General features: G+C 44.2%; 1 protein-coding gene across 4 annotated transcripts; it reads right to left on the bottom strand.

The window, feature by feature from the left end:
• Positions 1 to 1392: 1392 nt before the first annotated feature.
• Positions 1393 to 9860, bottom strand: LOC139564879 (thioredoxin, mitochondrial-like). Of its 4 annotated transcripts, none has more exons than XM_071384724.1 (4): positions 9798 to 9860; positions 8596 to 8858; positions 2579 to 2702; positions 1393 to 2328 (listed from the first exon to the last, which is right to left on the bottom strand). In XM_071384724.1, exons 1-4 carry the CDS (start codon positions 9798 to 9800, stop codon positions 2212 to 2214), a joined length of 507 nt encoding a protein of 168 aa, XP_071240825.1. In that variant the 5' UTR covers positions 9801 to 9860; the 3' UTR covers positions 1393 to 2211. The 4 variants fall into 4 exon arrangements, with proteins under 4 accessions (XP_071240825.1, XP_071240822.1, XP_071240821.1 ...); XM_071384721.1 differs by lacking the exon at positions 9798 to 9860 and adding an exon at positions 9451 to 9582; XM_071384720.1 differs by lacking the exon at positions 9798 to 9860 and adding an exon at positions 9285 to 9443.
• Positions 9861 to 17144: the final 7284 nt, after the last annotated feature.

Genomic DNA, 17144 nt, shown 5'->3' with positions numbered 1-17144 from the left:
ATCAGCACTGTGGTCAAGACACTGAACACAGAGATAGAAAGGGAGGGGGAAAAGAGAGAACATGAAGGGAGAGGGAGGACTGGTTCAAAATTGTTAATGATCTAAGGTACTGCTGAACTACTATTCCAGCCATTTCAACTATGTGATAGAGTCCAAACAGAAATGTCTTTCATTGAGTACAACAGCAGTCTGGATTATAGATCGAGACCATTAGCTACTCCAACCGTACCTGCTTACTCACACCTGTTTATGTAATACCTATGGAATTCCTCTTAGAAAATCCCTGGATGTTTATATCCTTTATAACTGGCAACTGAACAGCTCAACACTCAGTCAATTTCTTGGTGGCCGTTATTTGTGTAACAATGATCTAATCCAAGGTTATTAAAACTACAGACGGAACCTGTAAAATGTACTCTGTTTAAGGGTAGCAAATAAGTAGCTTGGAAGCTTGTGCCATGACGATGTCAGCAGTGATTCTGTAATAACATGCTATGATCGTGAGGCACGCAGTGTGGGAATGACCCGGTGTGTCGTCATGTGAGACAGAATGATAACTGGAGATGGGGAGTCAGAGCCCAGGTGCCTACCTAGACAGCTTGGTGAGTTAAGGTGTAGGGGAGAGGACTGGTGTGAAGCCGTGGTCATGGGGGGGGGGCGGGCTTCAGGCTTCCACACCGTTACACTGATGAGAGTGGGTAAAACTAGTAAAGAGAGAGAGAGAAACAGAGAGAAACAAAGAGAGAGAGATAGACTGATTAAATAGAAACTGAATTAAAGGATCAATCTGAAAATAAAGGAGGATGGAGAGACATGAAATGGAAAAGAGGAGAAACTGAATGAGGGATAAATAGGCCATCATTGTACATAAGAATTTGTTCTTAACTGACTTGCCTAGTTAAATAAAAATAAATTATTAAATGAGAAGGAAAAGAATGTGGCAAGGTAGCTTAATAGACAGACAGAAGACTATTCCAGCTCATTAGGTACATACAGAAGTTTGTCCGTAATGGTGAGAACATCACACCCATTCTACTAGAAAGAAATATGTCAATTAATCTGTGACAGAAAACATCCCTGCCTCCCAGGCAAACAAACATCACACCATCATCCTTAGTCAACATTCCATCACCACTCCCCTAACTAGACTGCCCACATAGTTAACAAGGGAATCACATGGCTGAAATATTACCACAACTGATTAGATGTAAACTTCATAATTTACATACCGCCAAAAATAAAATAAAGTTATAAAGATGATTATTTTACAGCTAAAGAAGTCATATATAGGTCAAAGGCCTCCAATATTACTATGAAACCACTTCCTCATGATTTAGTCCTTTACCGCATGTAATATCAGACCACAAACCAATTCACACTCCAAATATAGAAAACCTTTAATATCCTTTATTTATTCTCTTGGTCATATTACATAGTTTATTGAAATAAAATCTAAATCGAACCCATATAACCATATTTGTGTTTCCCACTTATCTCAAATTTCTCAGTCAAAACCAAGACTGAGAAAGACTGAGAAAGTCATACACAGATATATCCATACAGACACACTCATGTCAGACACATTCCACTCTCACATTAGGCATAATGGTGTAAAATGACCGTGCCTACAATGCTAGGGGAAGGCCGCCCTCGAGTGGACTAAAGCAGGAACTGCAAAGAGAGACATCACAGCTCATTCACCAATATCACATTTCCTGTTAACGTCCCTCCCCACTTAATACTAAACGACTTGTCCCCAATACAATGCAGGAAAGTACAGCAGTGTAGTCGCCCATCCTAAACAATCTATTGTAGTAAACTGGTACACACTGGCTCAGGCTGCTCTACTAGTTTCCACAGGGTGGGGCCATTATATTACAGGTTGGGGCCATTATATTACAGGTTGATGGAGGGAGGAAACCGCTGCAAGATGGGAGCAATATATGAGTATAAAGAGGGGAATTGAAGTACACAAGCACACACCCATCACTAGACAATAGACAGACAGAATAATACAAAGCAGAGAGTTTAGGGATGGGTGTGAGCGTGTGCCAGGTGGGGTTGTGGTCAGGTGGGATTGTGGTCAGGTGGTGGGTGGGTTGTTAGTTGTTTTAACAGGTTCAACATGGCCGTGCAGCGTTGAGGACCAGACCAGGCTCAGACAACAATGGGGTCATAAGGGGTTGGATCACAGGGATGTGATTGACATGTTCATTGTCCAACAAGCTTGCTGACAAACGAGTCCAGCGCCTCATCATCTTTGATTCCCACAAACTGGTCGATGACGTCGCCTCCTCGCATGGCGATTACCGTGGGGACCGCCGATACCTGTAGAGAGAAGTAGAGGTCAGTAACCACAATGACATCAGTCAAAGGCACTGTTCCAGAACAAAATGTATCCTTCCTTCTAGTAATCCCTGATCTGATGGGGTTGCTGTAAACTATGTAGTGGAATCCCTGCTTTCACAAATCCCATCATTTTAGATCAGGAGTTACTTCAAGGAAGGGAGGAAAGAAGGTCACATTTTCTAACTAACATTTGCAATATCAATCAATAATGTCAACAGCTTCCACTTACCCCATATTCAATGGCCAAGTCTGTGTGATCGTCTATGTCGACCTTTGCCATGGCAACTTTGCCTTTCTGTTTGGCGACAGCTTTCTCTAATCTTGGCCCCAGTATCTTGCAGGGACCACACCACCTTTATAGAACAAACATGGGATGTCTGGTTAGAACTAATAATACTGGTATTCGTGAAATTTCAATCAATAGTCTCCACAAAATATATATCTGGGAGTACAGAATAGAACCTGAAAATAACATTAAATTGTTGCCTAGCAAGACAATGTCAACAAGTTTGCAAAAACATAAACAAGGTCAACACTGACCACTATGCATATCAAGGTCATGTGTATCATGTTTACTGTATATACAGTGCCTTGCAAAAGTATTCACCCCCTTGGCATTTTCCCAAAATTTTTTGCATTGCAAAATGTAATTTAAATAGATTTATTTGGATTTAATGTAATTGACAAAAAAAAGTCGAAATTTGTGAAGATTATTATTTTTTTATTTTTTTTAAATCACTTGTTTCAAAAAATTATAAAAAAATAAAAAGTGGTGTGTGCATACAGTTTAAGTCGGAAGTTTACATACACCTTAGCCAAATAAATTTTAACTCAGTTTTTCACAATTCCTGACATTTAATCCTAGTTAAAATTACCTGTTTTAGGTCAGTTACGATCATGTGACGACCCTCCCACTCTGTCTGCCGTATTCTCTCTTTGTTCTTGTTTCCTTATTAGGATGCCGGTGGGCGGAGTTGGGAGGGTCGTCAGCTACATGGGAAACACCTGGGCCCACTGTCATAGGATAAATGCACCACTTCCCCATTCATGGAGGAGACTCTCTCCATGCAGACACCTTTATAGATTTGGTTGTGTTTCTTGGTGTTTTTTTGGTTGTTTGTTTTAGCATCTTTCAACATCCTGCATTATCACATTCATGCATGCAAAACACTCACTTACACTACTGATTACTGATTACACACACCATTTATATTATACCTAGTTACTTTATTTAATAAATATATATTTTGTTACTCCTGATCTCCACGTTGTCTCCCTTTTGTTACGGGCTTTGAGCCGGTTCGTGACAATCACCACTTTATTTTAAGAATGTGAAATGTCAGAATAATAGTAGAGAGAATGATTTCGTCATCAAGCTCGAGACCCTGGGTCTCGACCCCGCCCTGTGCAACTGGGTCCTGGACTTCCTGACGGGCCGCCCCCAGGTGGTGAGGGTAGGTAACAACATCTCCACCCCGCTGATCCTCAACACTGGGGCCCCACAAGGGTGCGTTCTGAGCCCTCTCCTGTACTCCCTGTTCACCCACGACTGCGTGGCCATGCACGCCTCCAACTCAATCATCAAGTTTGCGGATGACACTACAGTGGTAGGCTTGATTACCAACAACGACGAGACGGCCTACAGGGAGGAGGTGAGGGCCCTCGGAGTGTGGTGTCAGGAAAATAACCTCACACTCAACGTCAACAAAACAAAGGAGATGATTGTGGACTTCAGGAAACAGCAGAGGGAGCACCCCCCTATCCACATCGACGGGTCAGTAGTGGAGAAGGTGGAAAGTTTTAAGTTCCTCGGTGTACACATCACGGACAAACTGAATTGGTCCACCCACACAGACAGCGTCGTGAAGAAGGCGCAGCAGCGCCTCTTCAACCTCAGGAGGCTGAAGAAATTCGGCTTGTCACCAAAAGCACTCACAAACTTCTACAGATGCACAATCGAGAGCATCCTGTCGGGCTGTATCACCGCCTGGTACGGCAACTGCTCCGCCCACAACCGTAAGGCTCTCCAGAGGGTAGTGAGGTCTGCAGAACGCATCACCGGGGGCAAACTACCTGCCCTCCAGGACACCTACACCACCCGATGTCACAGGAAGGCCATAAAGATCATCAAGGACAACAACCACCCAAGCCACTGCCTGTTCACCCCGCTATCATCCAGAAGGCGAGGTCAGTACAGGTGCATCAAAGCAGGGACCGAGAGACTGAAAATCAGCTTCTATCTCAAGGCCATCAGACTGTTAAACAGCCACCACTAACATTTAGCGGCCGCTGCCAACATACTGACTCAACTCCAGCCACTTTAAAAATGGGAATTGATGGAAATTATGTAAAAATGTACCACTGCCACTTTAAACAATGCCACTTAATATAATGTTTACATACCCTACATTACCCATCTCATATGTATATACTGTACTCTATATCATCTACTGCATCTTGCCATCTTTATGTAATACATGTACCACTAGCCACTTTAAACTATGCCACTTTATGTTTACATACCCTACAGTACTCATCTCATATGTATATACCGTACTCTATACCATCTACTGCATCTTGCCTATGCCGTTCTGTACCACCACTCATTCATATATCTTTATGTACATATTCTTTATCCCTTTACACTTGTGTGTGTATAAGGTAGTAGTTGTGGAATTGTAGGTTAGATTACTTGTTGGTTATTACTGCATTGTCGGAACTAGAAGCACAAGCATTTCGCTACACTCGCATTAACATCTGCTAACCATGTGTATGTGACTAATAAAATTTGATTTGATTTGATTTGAGAATGATTTCAGCTGTTATTTCTTTCATCACATTCCCAGTGGGTCTGACAGAGCTGGTGTAACTGAGTCAGGTTTGTAGGCCTCCTCGTTCGCACACACTTTTTCAGTTCTGCCCACAAATTTTCTATAGGATTGAGGTCAGGGCTTTGTGATGGCCACTCCAATACCTTGATTTTGTTGTCCTTCAGCAATTTTTCCACAACTTTGGAAGTATGCTTGGGGTCATTGTCCATTTGGAAGACCCATTTGCGACCAAGCTTTAATTTCCTGACTAATGTCTTGAGATGTTGCTTCAATATATCCACATAATTTCCACTCATCATGATGCCATCTATTTTGTGAAGTGCACCAGTCCCTCCTTCAGCAAAGCACCCCCACAACATGATGCTGCCACCCCCGTGCTTCACGGTTGAGATGGTGTTCTTTGGCTTGCAAGCCTCCCCCTTTTTCCTCCTAGCATTATGATGGTCATTATGGCCAAACAGTTCTGTTTTTGTTTCATCAGACCAGAGGACATTTCTCAAAAAAGTAGGATCTTCAGCCCCATGTTCAATTGCAAACAGTAGTCTGGCTTTTTTATGGCGGTTTTGGAGCAGTGGCTTCTTCCTTGCTGAGCGGCCTTTCAGGTTATGTTGATATAGGACTTGTTTTACTGTGGATATAGATACTTTTGTACCTGTTTCCTCTAGCATTTTCACAAGGTCCTTTGCTGTTGATCTGGGATTGATTTGCATTTTTTGCACCAAAGTACGTTCATCTCTAGGAGACAGAATGCGTCTCCTTCCTGAGCGGTAAGACGGCTGCATGGTCCCATGGTATTTATACTTGCGTACTATTGTTTGTACAGATGAACGTGGTACCTTCAGGCATTTGGAAATTGCTCCCAAGGATGAACCAGACTTGTGGAGGTCTAGAATTGTTTTTCCGAGGTCTTGGCTGATTTCTTTTGATTTTCGAATGATGTCAAGCAAAGAGGCACTGCGTTTGAAGGTAGGGTTTGAAATACATCACAGGTACACCTCCAATTTACTCAAATGATGTCAATTAGCCTATCAGAAGCTTCTAAAGCCATTACATCATTTTCTGTAATTTTCCAAGATGTTTAAAGGCACAGTCAACTTAGTGTATGTAAACTTCTGACCCACTGGAATTGTGATACAGTGAATTATAAGTGAAAGAATCTGTCTGTAAACAATTGTTGAAAAAATAACTTGTGTCATGCACAAAGTAGATGTCCTAACCGACTTGCCAAAACTATAGTTTGTTAACAAGAAATTTGTGGAGTGGTTGAAAAACGAGTTTGAATGACTCCAACCTAAGTGTAAGTAAACTTCTGACTAACTGTATGTTTTCACCCCCTTTGCTATGAAGCCACTAAATAAGATCTGGTGCAACCAATTACCTTCAGAAGTCACATAATTAGTTAAATAAAGTCCACCTGCGTGCAATCTAAGTGTCACATGATTTCAGTATATATACACCTGTCTGTTCTGCAACATCACCAAGCAAGCGGCACCATGAAGACCAAGGAGCTCTCCAAACAAGTCAGGGACAAAGTTGTGGAGAAGTACAGATCAGGGTTGGGTGATAAAAAAAAATCAGAAACTTCCCACAGAGCACCATTAAATCCATTATTAAAAAATGGAAAGAATATGGCACCACAACAAACCTGCCAAGAGAGGGCCGCCCACCAAAACTCACGGACCAGGCAAGGAGGGCATTAATCAGAGGCAACAAAGAGGCCTAAGATAACCCTGAAGGGTCTGCAAAGCTCCACAGCGGAGATTGGAGTCTGTCCATAGGACCACTTTAAGCCGTCCACTCCACAGAGCTGGGCTTTACGGAAGAGTGGCCAGAGAAAAGCCATTGCTTCAGAAAAAAATAAGCAAACACATTGTGTTCACCAAACATATATGGAAGGTACTCTGGTTAGATGAGACTAAAATTGAGCTTTTTGGCCATCAAGGAAAACGCTATGTTTGGCGCAAACCCAACACCTCTCATCACCCCGAGAACATCATCCCCACAGTGAAGCGTGGTGGCAGCATCATCCTGTGGGTATGTTGTTCCGTCCGCAGGGACTGGGAAACTGGTCAGAATTGAAAGAATGATAGATGGTGCTAAATACAGGGAAATTCTTGAGGGAAACCTGTTTGTCTTCCAGAGATTTGAGACTGGGGTGGAGGTTCACCTTCCAGCAGGACAATTACCCTAAGCATACTGCTAAAGCAACACTTGTGGTTTAATTAAGGGGAAACATTTAAATGTCTTGGAATGGCCTAGTCAAAGCCCAGACCTCAATCCAATGGAGAATCTGTGGTATGACTTAAAGATAGCTGTACACCAGCGGCACCCATCCAACTTGAAGGAGCCGGAGCAGTTTTGCATTGAAGAATGAGCAAAAATCTGAGTGGCTAGATGTGCCAAGCTTATAGACATACCCCAAGAGACTTGCAGCTGTAATTGCTGCAAAAGGTGGCTCTACAAGTATTGACTTTGGGGGGGGTGAATAGTTATGCATGCTCAAGTTCAGTTTTTTGTCTTATTTCACAAAAAATATTTTGCATCTTCAAAGTGGTAGGCATGTTGTGTAAATCAAATGATACAAACCCAAAAAATCTATTTCAATTCCAGGTTGTAAGGCAACAAAATAGGAAAAATGCCAAGGGGGATGAATACTTTCGCAAGCCACTGTGTGTGTATGTATATATTCAGGCTGTGTGTAATTTTCTAGAGCAGGGGTGTCAAACTCATTCCATGGAGGGCCTAGTGTCTGCTGGGTTTTGGTTTCTCCTTTCAATTAAGACCTAGACAACCAGGTGTGGGGAGTTCCTTACTAAACAGTGACCTTCATTCATCAAGTCCAAGGGAGGAGCGAAAACCCGCAGGCACTCTGCCCTACGTGAATGAGTTTGACACATGTTGTAGAAGAGCATGAACCCAATGTGGCTGTCCTGGCATTGCCTCTTGTTGTGTAACCTCAAATGATCTACCTCCAATGGAAACACCATCAGATGTCAAGCCATGCAGCCAGACACATACAGTATGGGTAAGGTGTTGATATCACACATGATATGGACTCAGTCACAACTTTCACTGTTATGCTTTAGTCTTACAATAGGAAAGCTGTTGAGCATATTATGTCAATTAATATAATTGATAAATACATTCACGTGTTGGGTGCATTGTTGAAAAAGCTATGGTCAGGTTTACAAGCATGGTTGTAAACCATAATTTGATACCTGCTATAAAAGTTGTTTCCTGCTGTCATCTCAGTAGTCTAATTTCAACAGGCAGACATAGATGCTTCTCCATGTATTGTCTCCTAGGGGCTTTGCTTTCTCATTAGAGGGTAGTTTGTAAATGCTGTAAGTGGAGCCTAATATCCCCTCTGGGGGTCCATGAAACATCTTCATGAATGAATCTATTAGCTACTCACTGGGCATGGAAGTCAATAAGCACAGGCAGGTCACTGTTGATGACTCTCTCTGTGAAGTCCTCATGGTCCTGCACATTGAAGGAGACCTCTCTGCGGGAAGTGTGGGGCAGGGAGCGGGGCAGAGTGCGTTTGGGGGAAATGAAGGATAGAGGGGTAGTGGAGGAACGCATGGAGGTAGAGAAGGAGGAGGTGGAGGCCGGGAGACAGCGAAGGTCTTTTACTGAGAGGGTCCAAATTCTACGGACTAACAGCCGGTGAGCCATCTGAAAAGAGACATAAATGGGGGAAGAGAACAGAAGACTGATAAATGTAATTTCATGGCACCATAATCAAAACAGGGCCGCTACTCAGGCAGAGCTACTATGGTTGGACAGTGACATCAGGGGGAGGAAGGACACCTATGCAAGACATTCTTGTTTACCACCATACAGTAACATGTAGGTGTGTGAGAGATGGCTGGCTTTGTGGCTATTATGCATAACATAAACAGCAGGGAACTAGATTCAAACAGATTCCCTAGCTAGCTAACGTTAGCTAACTTCACTGACAACTGCTGATACGGCAATAAACCACCAGAGTTTTTAGATAGTTCTTTTTCTAGTGGCTTGACCATCCAATAAAACGGCGTCGTGTTTCGCAACCACTGTGTGAGTATTTACGAAATAGGCTTAGATTTTTCTTCGAATAACCTCCGTGTGACTTTGCCTGCGTCTTCCTTCTCTCTTTCCACGCGCCTGTGTCCTCCCATTATAAAACGCCCACATCCACAAACCGGAGCAAAACTACTGCCATTACGTGCCAATGTCACCCAGAATATCATTGTAGTGACACAGACAAATAACACAAAACACTTACCGTTCTGTACACTATCGTACTGTATGAAGTACTTCCGTTTACAGTTCAGATAAGAGGACGCACAGATTATTTGTGGGTCTCATGTTTAAATTTGAGCGAGTAGCGCCGCCACGAGTTAAAATTCAGAACTACAGTGGCGCCAGTGCACTTGAAGGGTTATGAAAGGTTCTCTTGCAAAACAATGGGAAGACCTCGAGGTAAGAGTTCTCGAGATAGAGTAGGTGAGGTGGTTTTGCAAATCGTGGAGACCTCACCACACGGAATCTGACACAGAAGGAGATATTATTGTCTACCGTTGTCAATTAATCATACAGCGCAAAATATTGCGGATACCCATACAAAATTACCATAAGGAGCTGCTTTCAATCTTGAAGATGTAACAGATGGAAAGAGAATGGGGATACCTAGTCAGTTGCACAACTGAATGCATTCCGCATTTAACGCCTCTGAATCAAAGAGGTACTGGCGGCTGCCTTAATCGACGTCTACGTCATCGGTGCCCGGGGAGCAATTGTTGGGGATTAACTGCCTTGCTCAAGGAGAGAACGGTAGATTTTTTTCACCTTGCCGGCTCCGGGATTCAAACCAGCGACCTTTCGGTTACTGCCCCAACGCTCTAAACCGCTATAGGCTATCTGCCTACAAAGTTCACTGCATTGAGCTCAGGCATCTATAAATTCACCTAAGCGAAATTATCAATATGGGTAGCATGCTGGCCCTTTCTCTTCAGAGAACCATTCATTCATAATTGATGGGGAGACTAAAATGAAAGTGAGAAGTGAGGCTGTCTCGACCACCTTTCATGTCAGATGGCCACCGGATGAAAGGTAGAGAGATGTGGGTGTGTGATGTGCAGAGGAGACTGAGACTAGATAAGGAGAGTAGAGTAGAGGAGAGTAGACAGCAGACAGACAGACAGACAGACAGACAGACAATGGATTCAGAAATGGGGGCAAGGCATTGCTGCTGCTGCTGCTGCTGATGATGATGTGGACAGAAGGACCAGACTGCTGCATTAACAATGAATGGATATTCAATCAAAGCCAGCTCATTCCTGAAGTTGAGAACTGAGAAGGCAGAGAGAATACACCTGACCCTGTGAGTGGCTTGCACTTATTCTTTGTAGACCTGTAGTACTTCTTACCATGAATTATCTTTTGTACACATAATCATTGCACTGCACTCAATGTTTTCACTTTGACTGTCCTTTCCTCTCTGTGTTTATTATTCTGTCTTTTCACAGCAGTGGAGGCTGGTGGGAGGAGTTATCGGAGGACAGGCTCATTGTAATGGCTGGAATGGAATTAATAGAACGGAGTCATACCTGTGCTTTCCATATGTTTGATATGTTTGATACCGTCCCATTTATTCCATTCCAGCCATTACAACGAGCATGTCCTCCTATAGCTCCTACCACCAGCCTCCTCTGTTTCACCACTGCTGTATTATGTCACAGTGATTTCTTGGACACGGACTGTTTTCTCTGGATGTAGTGCAATAGCTTTGATGACTTAACTCTGAATAACTCTGTGTCAGTGGAGGCTGCTGAGGGGAGGACGGCTCATAATAATGGCTGGAACGGAGCAAATGGAAACCACGTGTTTGATATATTTGATACTATTCCACTAATTCCCCTCCAACCATTACCATGAGCCCATCCTCCCCAATTAAGGTGCCACCAACCTCCGGTGCTCTGTGTTAATTCTGTACATTTGTATCCACTGCCTACTTATAGGGTGCCTTGTTGAACGAGATGTTTTGACCTATCCGGACATTGGTGAAGTGACTTCAGGATTTTTTAAAAACTAACTACATTTAGGAAAAGTCAAGAGGTCTTCCCTGAGCATATCAACCAGAGGTGGTCATCTTACCAAGTGAAATGTTTTACCCCATCCAATACCGTTAAACACAGTCTCCCATCTACCTCCACCTGTAACAAGGTAGAATGTCCCAGCCTTCCCGACACTGGCAGTTTGAACGTGGGGACAGATCTGATGACTTCTGGAGGCACCTCAAAGAGGGGGAGGAGGAGAGAGGAGCAGATGTAATGCTCCAGAGGACTGGTGAAGAGATGAGACCCTCTATCACCCTCCGCCCCCCACCTTTGTTCCGCAGCATCGGGCTGTCGGCCAGCCTACCGCCCCACCGACGTCTCCGCTCCATATTCCGCAGATCCAGAGCGGTGCTGCCTGCGAATACACACGCCGGCGCGGTTTCAGGAACACACACCCTCCAAGATTTACTGTCAGGCACCCACATCAACACACTCCCACATCAACTGACTCACAATGACGTAGTGTCAGAGAAGGACGTTCACATAAACACAGACTCAGAGACACAAACACAGCCCAAGAGACTCATGAGTGCACATGGGCTCACTGTATTAGAACCACCAACAGGACCTCTCACAGATACACTCTCATTCATAGTCGGTGCTGAAAGCAGACAGCAGGGCGGACAGCCTTTTTCTCAGGATTCCCCACCCTTAAGGACCCATATCAAAGGCAGGGCAAGATGGGGCAGAGCAGTGTCTCCTCTTAAAATGCGAGATGATCTTGGGACTGGAGAGGGAGGAGTGAAAGAGAAGCAGAAGGTAAAGAGGAGGAGGCTGGACTGTAAAGGAGAGGACCATGCCAATGACAGATATGTCCCGTCCTTCACCCCAGAGACAGAGGGAGATGGTGGACTGTGCCAGTGGTTACAGAGTCTGGGGATTGGAGATCGAGAGGAGGAGGCCACTTCCACCAACAGAAGTAAACAGCAGCAGAGTGGGTTCAGAGAGAGGATGGCTGGACACAGAGAGGGGTATTCACATCCAGCAGCCAACCACAGGAGAGACAGACGCCCCCACTTCCTCCCGCCTATCTGTCAGTCTGACTTCCTCCTGCATGTACCCCTGCTGCTTCCCGAAAACTCCCCGCCACCCTCGCCATGCACCTCCCCACACGCCCCCTTCCACCCCTTGCCTGTACCCCTCCTCCACCCTCTGCCCTTCAGGAGGAAGTGATATTGTCCAGCAAAGGAAAGGGTCTCTCATCTCAAGAGGCCCATTTGTGTTTATGCTTTATGCGGTTTTCTGTCTTGTTACTTTGGCATATTCTGACTGACACTTAGCTTATATAATGTATTTGCATATAGCGCATTACGCCTCCACATCCTTAACAAGTCTTATCCAGGTATAATGTATGTTGCTCTTGCCTATTATACTGTACATCCTTTACAAATAATCACATTAATAGTTTCTAAGGATATGCTGCCCTGTCACATTTCAATTGCATTAAATGTAGCATGTATAGTTTGAAAGATCCAGGGCATTGTTGTTTCTCAGGATTAACATCAACAAGTGAACCAACCTCAGCGTTTCAGTAATGGTGTGACCTGCCTTGTCCGTCTATAGACCGTGTCCAGATATCCCCCGCAGAGAGCCCCCTCCTCTGATCAGAGAGGAGGCCCATGTTGTTTTTGAGGTGTCGGTTGGGGCCTGAACAGTGCTGTGCTCTGTGTGCAGCCTGTGGTGGGAGCTGCGTGTCAGGGCCAGAACACCGGCGTCTCAGTCCTCCTCACTGCCCGCCTCGCACAGCCTGCCGTTTATGTGTTTACCCTCAAACACAGCCCAAAATGTTTGTGAGTCAGGCTCTTTTTTTTCAACCCGCCCCTCCCATTAGGCGCCAAACTAACATTGCACCGGAAATTGCAGGGATATCTGGGATTTTTGAGGGGTCCCAGCAGACAGGGGGCGAGGTCGAGAACAAGGATGCTTTCTGTGACATCTTAGAGGTGAGGCGGGGAGGGGGGGGGGGGGGGGGGGGTAGTTGGCCAAAAGAGAGGGTGTGACCAAGGCTGGGTGGCAGGGGGGTGGGCAGAGTCAGTAAGCTTCATTATGACTGATCAACAGGCACAGGTGACCCAGTTTCCGATGCCCTTTGACCTTATTGCGTTCCTTGAGCCCACAGTGCGTGCCACTCCTGACCTTATTCGTCACCAAGCTGACCCAAGCGCTAGGCTAATGGTAACCATTGACGTAGCTGTTATAAGGCCCCGTGTCACATGTAGCAGCAACCTCTTTTTTGGACTGCTAACTGGTCTAGCTTGTTTCCTCTCATTCCTTCTCCCTCCTTGTCCATTCACTCCACAGGACAGACAGGACAGTGGGCCCAGTACAACCATTGGTGAGGCTGAGATTTTATGTCACCCCCAAACAAAGGAATAATGAATGAGAAAGTGTATACTCTTTGTTCACAGGGTGCTATCTGGGTTTTATCCAAGCCTCGTCCTCGCCAAACCCCAATGTCCTTACTCATAATGGCCTGGTGACACATATAGTACATGGCACAGTAAAATGGCTGTTGTTAGCTTAAATTGTTCCCAACAGGGCAAGTACAGTAAATGGCCTTGTACTTATTTAAATTAAAGTGAAACAGAAACCAAAGTCCAAGTCCGCTTTTTCTCAGTCTCTTCATTTTCACTGTTTCTGCTCTTTCATCTGTGCTGTATACAGACTCCGAGCCTTTCTCTCTCTGTCCAGACGCAAGCTCTCTAATTTAGACCTCTGTCTGCTCTTTATTTTCCCTCTATACATCTTAAATTATCATCAATTAGGAGATTGTTTGATTTCAAATGCATAGCTATTTGAAAAGGGCTTTGTTTGATTGCAATGAATGACTACTTGGTCTATGTTTCGTGTGAAGAGTGAAAGTGTACACAGACTGTTGATATATAGGAAAGCATATTTACATGTACAGTATAATACTAATGTGCGATGTGTTTAAGAGTGAGTGTGAATATGTGCATGCACACATACTGTAGTGTAGTAAAGTGTACCTGCATAAGGATGTAAATTCATGGAGGGAGCTAAACCTGATAGTGTGTAGCAGTAGAGGCGTGCACATGTGCAGGTGCACGAAGGTGTGTGTGTGTTTCTGCCCTCTCCGTCTCCTCCGTGCTGCTCTACTCTTCTACCAGTGTGGAAGTCAACAGAAGAGTTCCTGTTCTAGGTTTAAAAATAACTGTGGGACTTAAATTCCTCTCTCTCTCTTTCCTCTTTCTCTCTCCCTCTCCCATAACCTCTCTCTTCACTTGTTTTGGAACAGGCTGTGTTCTTTCTCTCGCTCCCAGTCACCCTGCCCCTTCCCATGTGCCAGCATTGAGACACACACCCAATGCTGATGTGATTTAAGCGATCACAGGCCATATACATACAGTTTTAGTGCACAAAAATATCTGTGTGTGTTTGTGTAACAGAATGCACCTCAACAGGTGTGACAAGCAAGAGCTCCCTCCTGACTTTAACGAACACTCCACACCTGTCCCCCTTCTCTTCTAATCTTCCCCCTTCGCCTCGCATATGTAAACCAGTGGAGGCTGCTGAGGGGAGGACAGCTCATAATAATGTCTGGAATGGAGCAAATTGAATGGCATATGGTTATGTGTTTGATACCGTTCCACCAATTCCTCCAACAATTACCACAAGCCGGTCCTCCCCGATTGTTTGTATTTTTGTATTTATTTAACCTTTATTTAACTAGGCAAATCAGTTAAGAACAAATTCTTATTTACAATGAAGGCCTACCAAAATGCAAAAGGCCTCCTACGGGGTGGGGGCTGGGATTAAAAATATACATAAAATAAAAATATAGGACAAAACACACATCACAACAAGATAGACAACGCTACATAAAGAGAGACCTAAGACAATAACATAGCAAGGCAGCGACACATGACAACACAGCATGGTAGCAGCACAACATGACAACAACATGGTCAATTAAGGTACCATCAACCTCTTGTGGTTTAAACACACCATCTATCCCTCTTACACACCCCATGCCTTCCCTCCAGCTGACCATCTCTGTTTTACCTTTCTCATGGAACCAACTTGTTGTTTTGGAATAAAAGTTGGTAATGGAGGAATTAGGTCTGAACTGCCAGTCATGAAATGGCAGACCTCGTCTTTCTTTTCAGTGATCTCACAGAACTATCCCCCCTTCTTTACTCTCTATCTCTGTTCTCAGTCTCTCCCTCTCTTTTTCTATTTCCACCACAGAAGGTTTGTGGCACCTTAATTGGGGAGGATGAGTTGAATGGTATCAAATACTTTAAACACATGGTTTGATGCCGTCACCTCTCTGATTCAGAGGGGTTGGGTTAAATGCGGAAGACACATTTCAGTTGAACACATTCAGTTGGACAACTGACTAGGTACCCCCTTTTCCCTTCCCATTCCATTCGCTCCGTTCCAGCCATTATTATAAGCCGTCCTTCCCTCAGCAGCCTCCAATGATTTCCACAGACTTGTTTATGAAAATATAATGTTTGATCTCTTTCTCAGCTGCCACCGCCCATCTTTTTTCCACTCCTTCCACTCCCCCTTTACCTTCCCGCTTACCGCCGTCAATTCCATTTGATCATAAACGGGGAGGGATTTCCACTGAAGTAGTCAAAGATCTGAAAACAAACCAGTGTCACTTTAGCTATTACCAGTTGACGTTTGCTGTCAACATAGAATGCAAAGGTCAGCAGAAAGGTCATTGAATATTTGCAATGTCTATGCGTGAATATCCATCTCAGAGAGAGAGAAGTGTGTGTGTGTGTGTGTGTGTGTGTGTGTGTGTGTGTGTGTGTGTGTGTGTGTGTGTGTGTGTGTGTGTGTGTGAATTTTGAGTGTCTGTGCGTGTGTGTTTTCTGTTGGTGTTATATATTGGAAAGTGTATGTGTGCGTTGGGTGGGACCAGTTCAGACTACAGTGGAAAGGACACGTCCTTTGATGAGTCATGGTAGCCTAAGCTTTGAGGAAATATGAAAACAACAACATGCCTGTGAGTGTGTCCATCTATTACTTAGCCCTTCATTTTTTCTCGCTGGGGGGGATCTTCTTACCTTGACCAATTACATCAGACAGAGATGGATTGAGTGGGAAGAGGATAAAGGAGTGTGTGTATGTGTGTGTACAGTCTGCGTGTCTTCAGTAAAACAGTGTGTAATGCGGCACACTTTGTACACTTTGTCGTCACAGTTCGTGTCAGTGTACAGTACCAGTTAAAAGTTTGGACACACCTACTCTATGAACGGTTTTTCTTTATTTTTACTATTTTCTACATTGTTGAATAATAGTGAAGACATACAAACTATGTAATAACACATATGGGATCATGTAGTAACTAAAAAAGTGTTAAACAAATCAAAATATATATATTTCCTTCAAAGTAGCCATCCTTTTTCTTGATGACAGTTTTGCACACTCTTGGCATTCTCTCAACCAGCTTTATGAGGAATGCTTTTCCAACAGTCTTGAAGGAGTTCCCACATATGCTGAGCACTTGTTGGCTGTTTTTCCTTCACTCTGCAGTACAACTGCTACCAAACCATCTCAATTAGGTTGAGGTCAGGTGATCTGATCCAACACTCCATCACTCTCCTTATTGGTCAAATAGCCCTTACACAGCCTGGAGGTGTGTTTTGGGTCAATGTCCTGTTGAAAAACAAATGATAGTCCCACTAAGCGCAAACCAGATGGGATGGCGTATTGCTGCAGAATGCTGTGGAAGCCATGCTGGTTAAGTGTGCCTTGAATTCTAAATAAATCACTGACAGTGTCACCAGCAAAGCACTCCCACACCATCATACCTCCTTCTCCATGCTTCACGGTGGGAACCACACATGCGGAGATCATCCGTTCACTTACTCTGCGTCTCACA

This window comes from Salvelinus alpinus, chromosome 36, assembly GCF_045679555.1.
Source record: "Salvelinus alpinus chromosome 36, SLU_Salpinus.1, whole genome shotgun sequence".
Taxonomy (NCBI): Eukaryota; Metazoa; Chordata; class Actinopteri; order Salmoniformes; family Salmonidae; genus Salvelinus; species Salvelinus alpinus.
Note: the sequence above shows the minus strand (reverse complement) of the source record. Positions and strands in the feature narration are given on the sequence as shown.

What these genes read in the sequence shown, in the direction of transcription:
- LOC139564879 (XM_071384720.1), bottom strand. Translation starts at nt 9,359, where the DNA reads ATGTGGGCGTTTTATAATGGGAGGACACAGGCGCGTGGAAAGAGAGAA. An exon ending in GCAGGCAAAGTCACACGGAG is followed by an intron (nt 8,859 to 9,284) that starts GTTATTCGAAGA and finishes GTCTCTTTTCAG; the next exon opens with ATGGCTCACCGGCTGTTAGT. An exon ending in ACTTGGCCATTGAATATGGG is followed by an intron (nt 2,329 to 2,578) that starts GTAAGTGGAAGC and finishes TTCTCTCTACAG; the next exon opens with GTATCGGCGGTCCCCACGGT.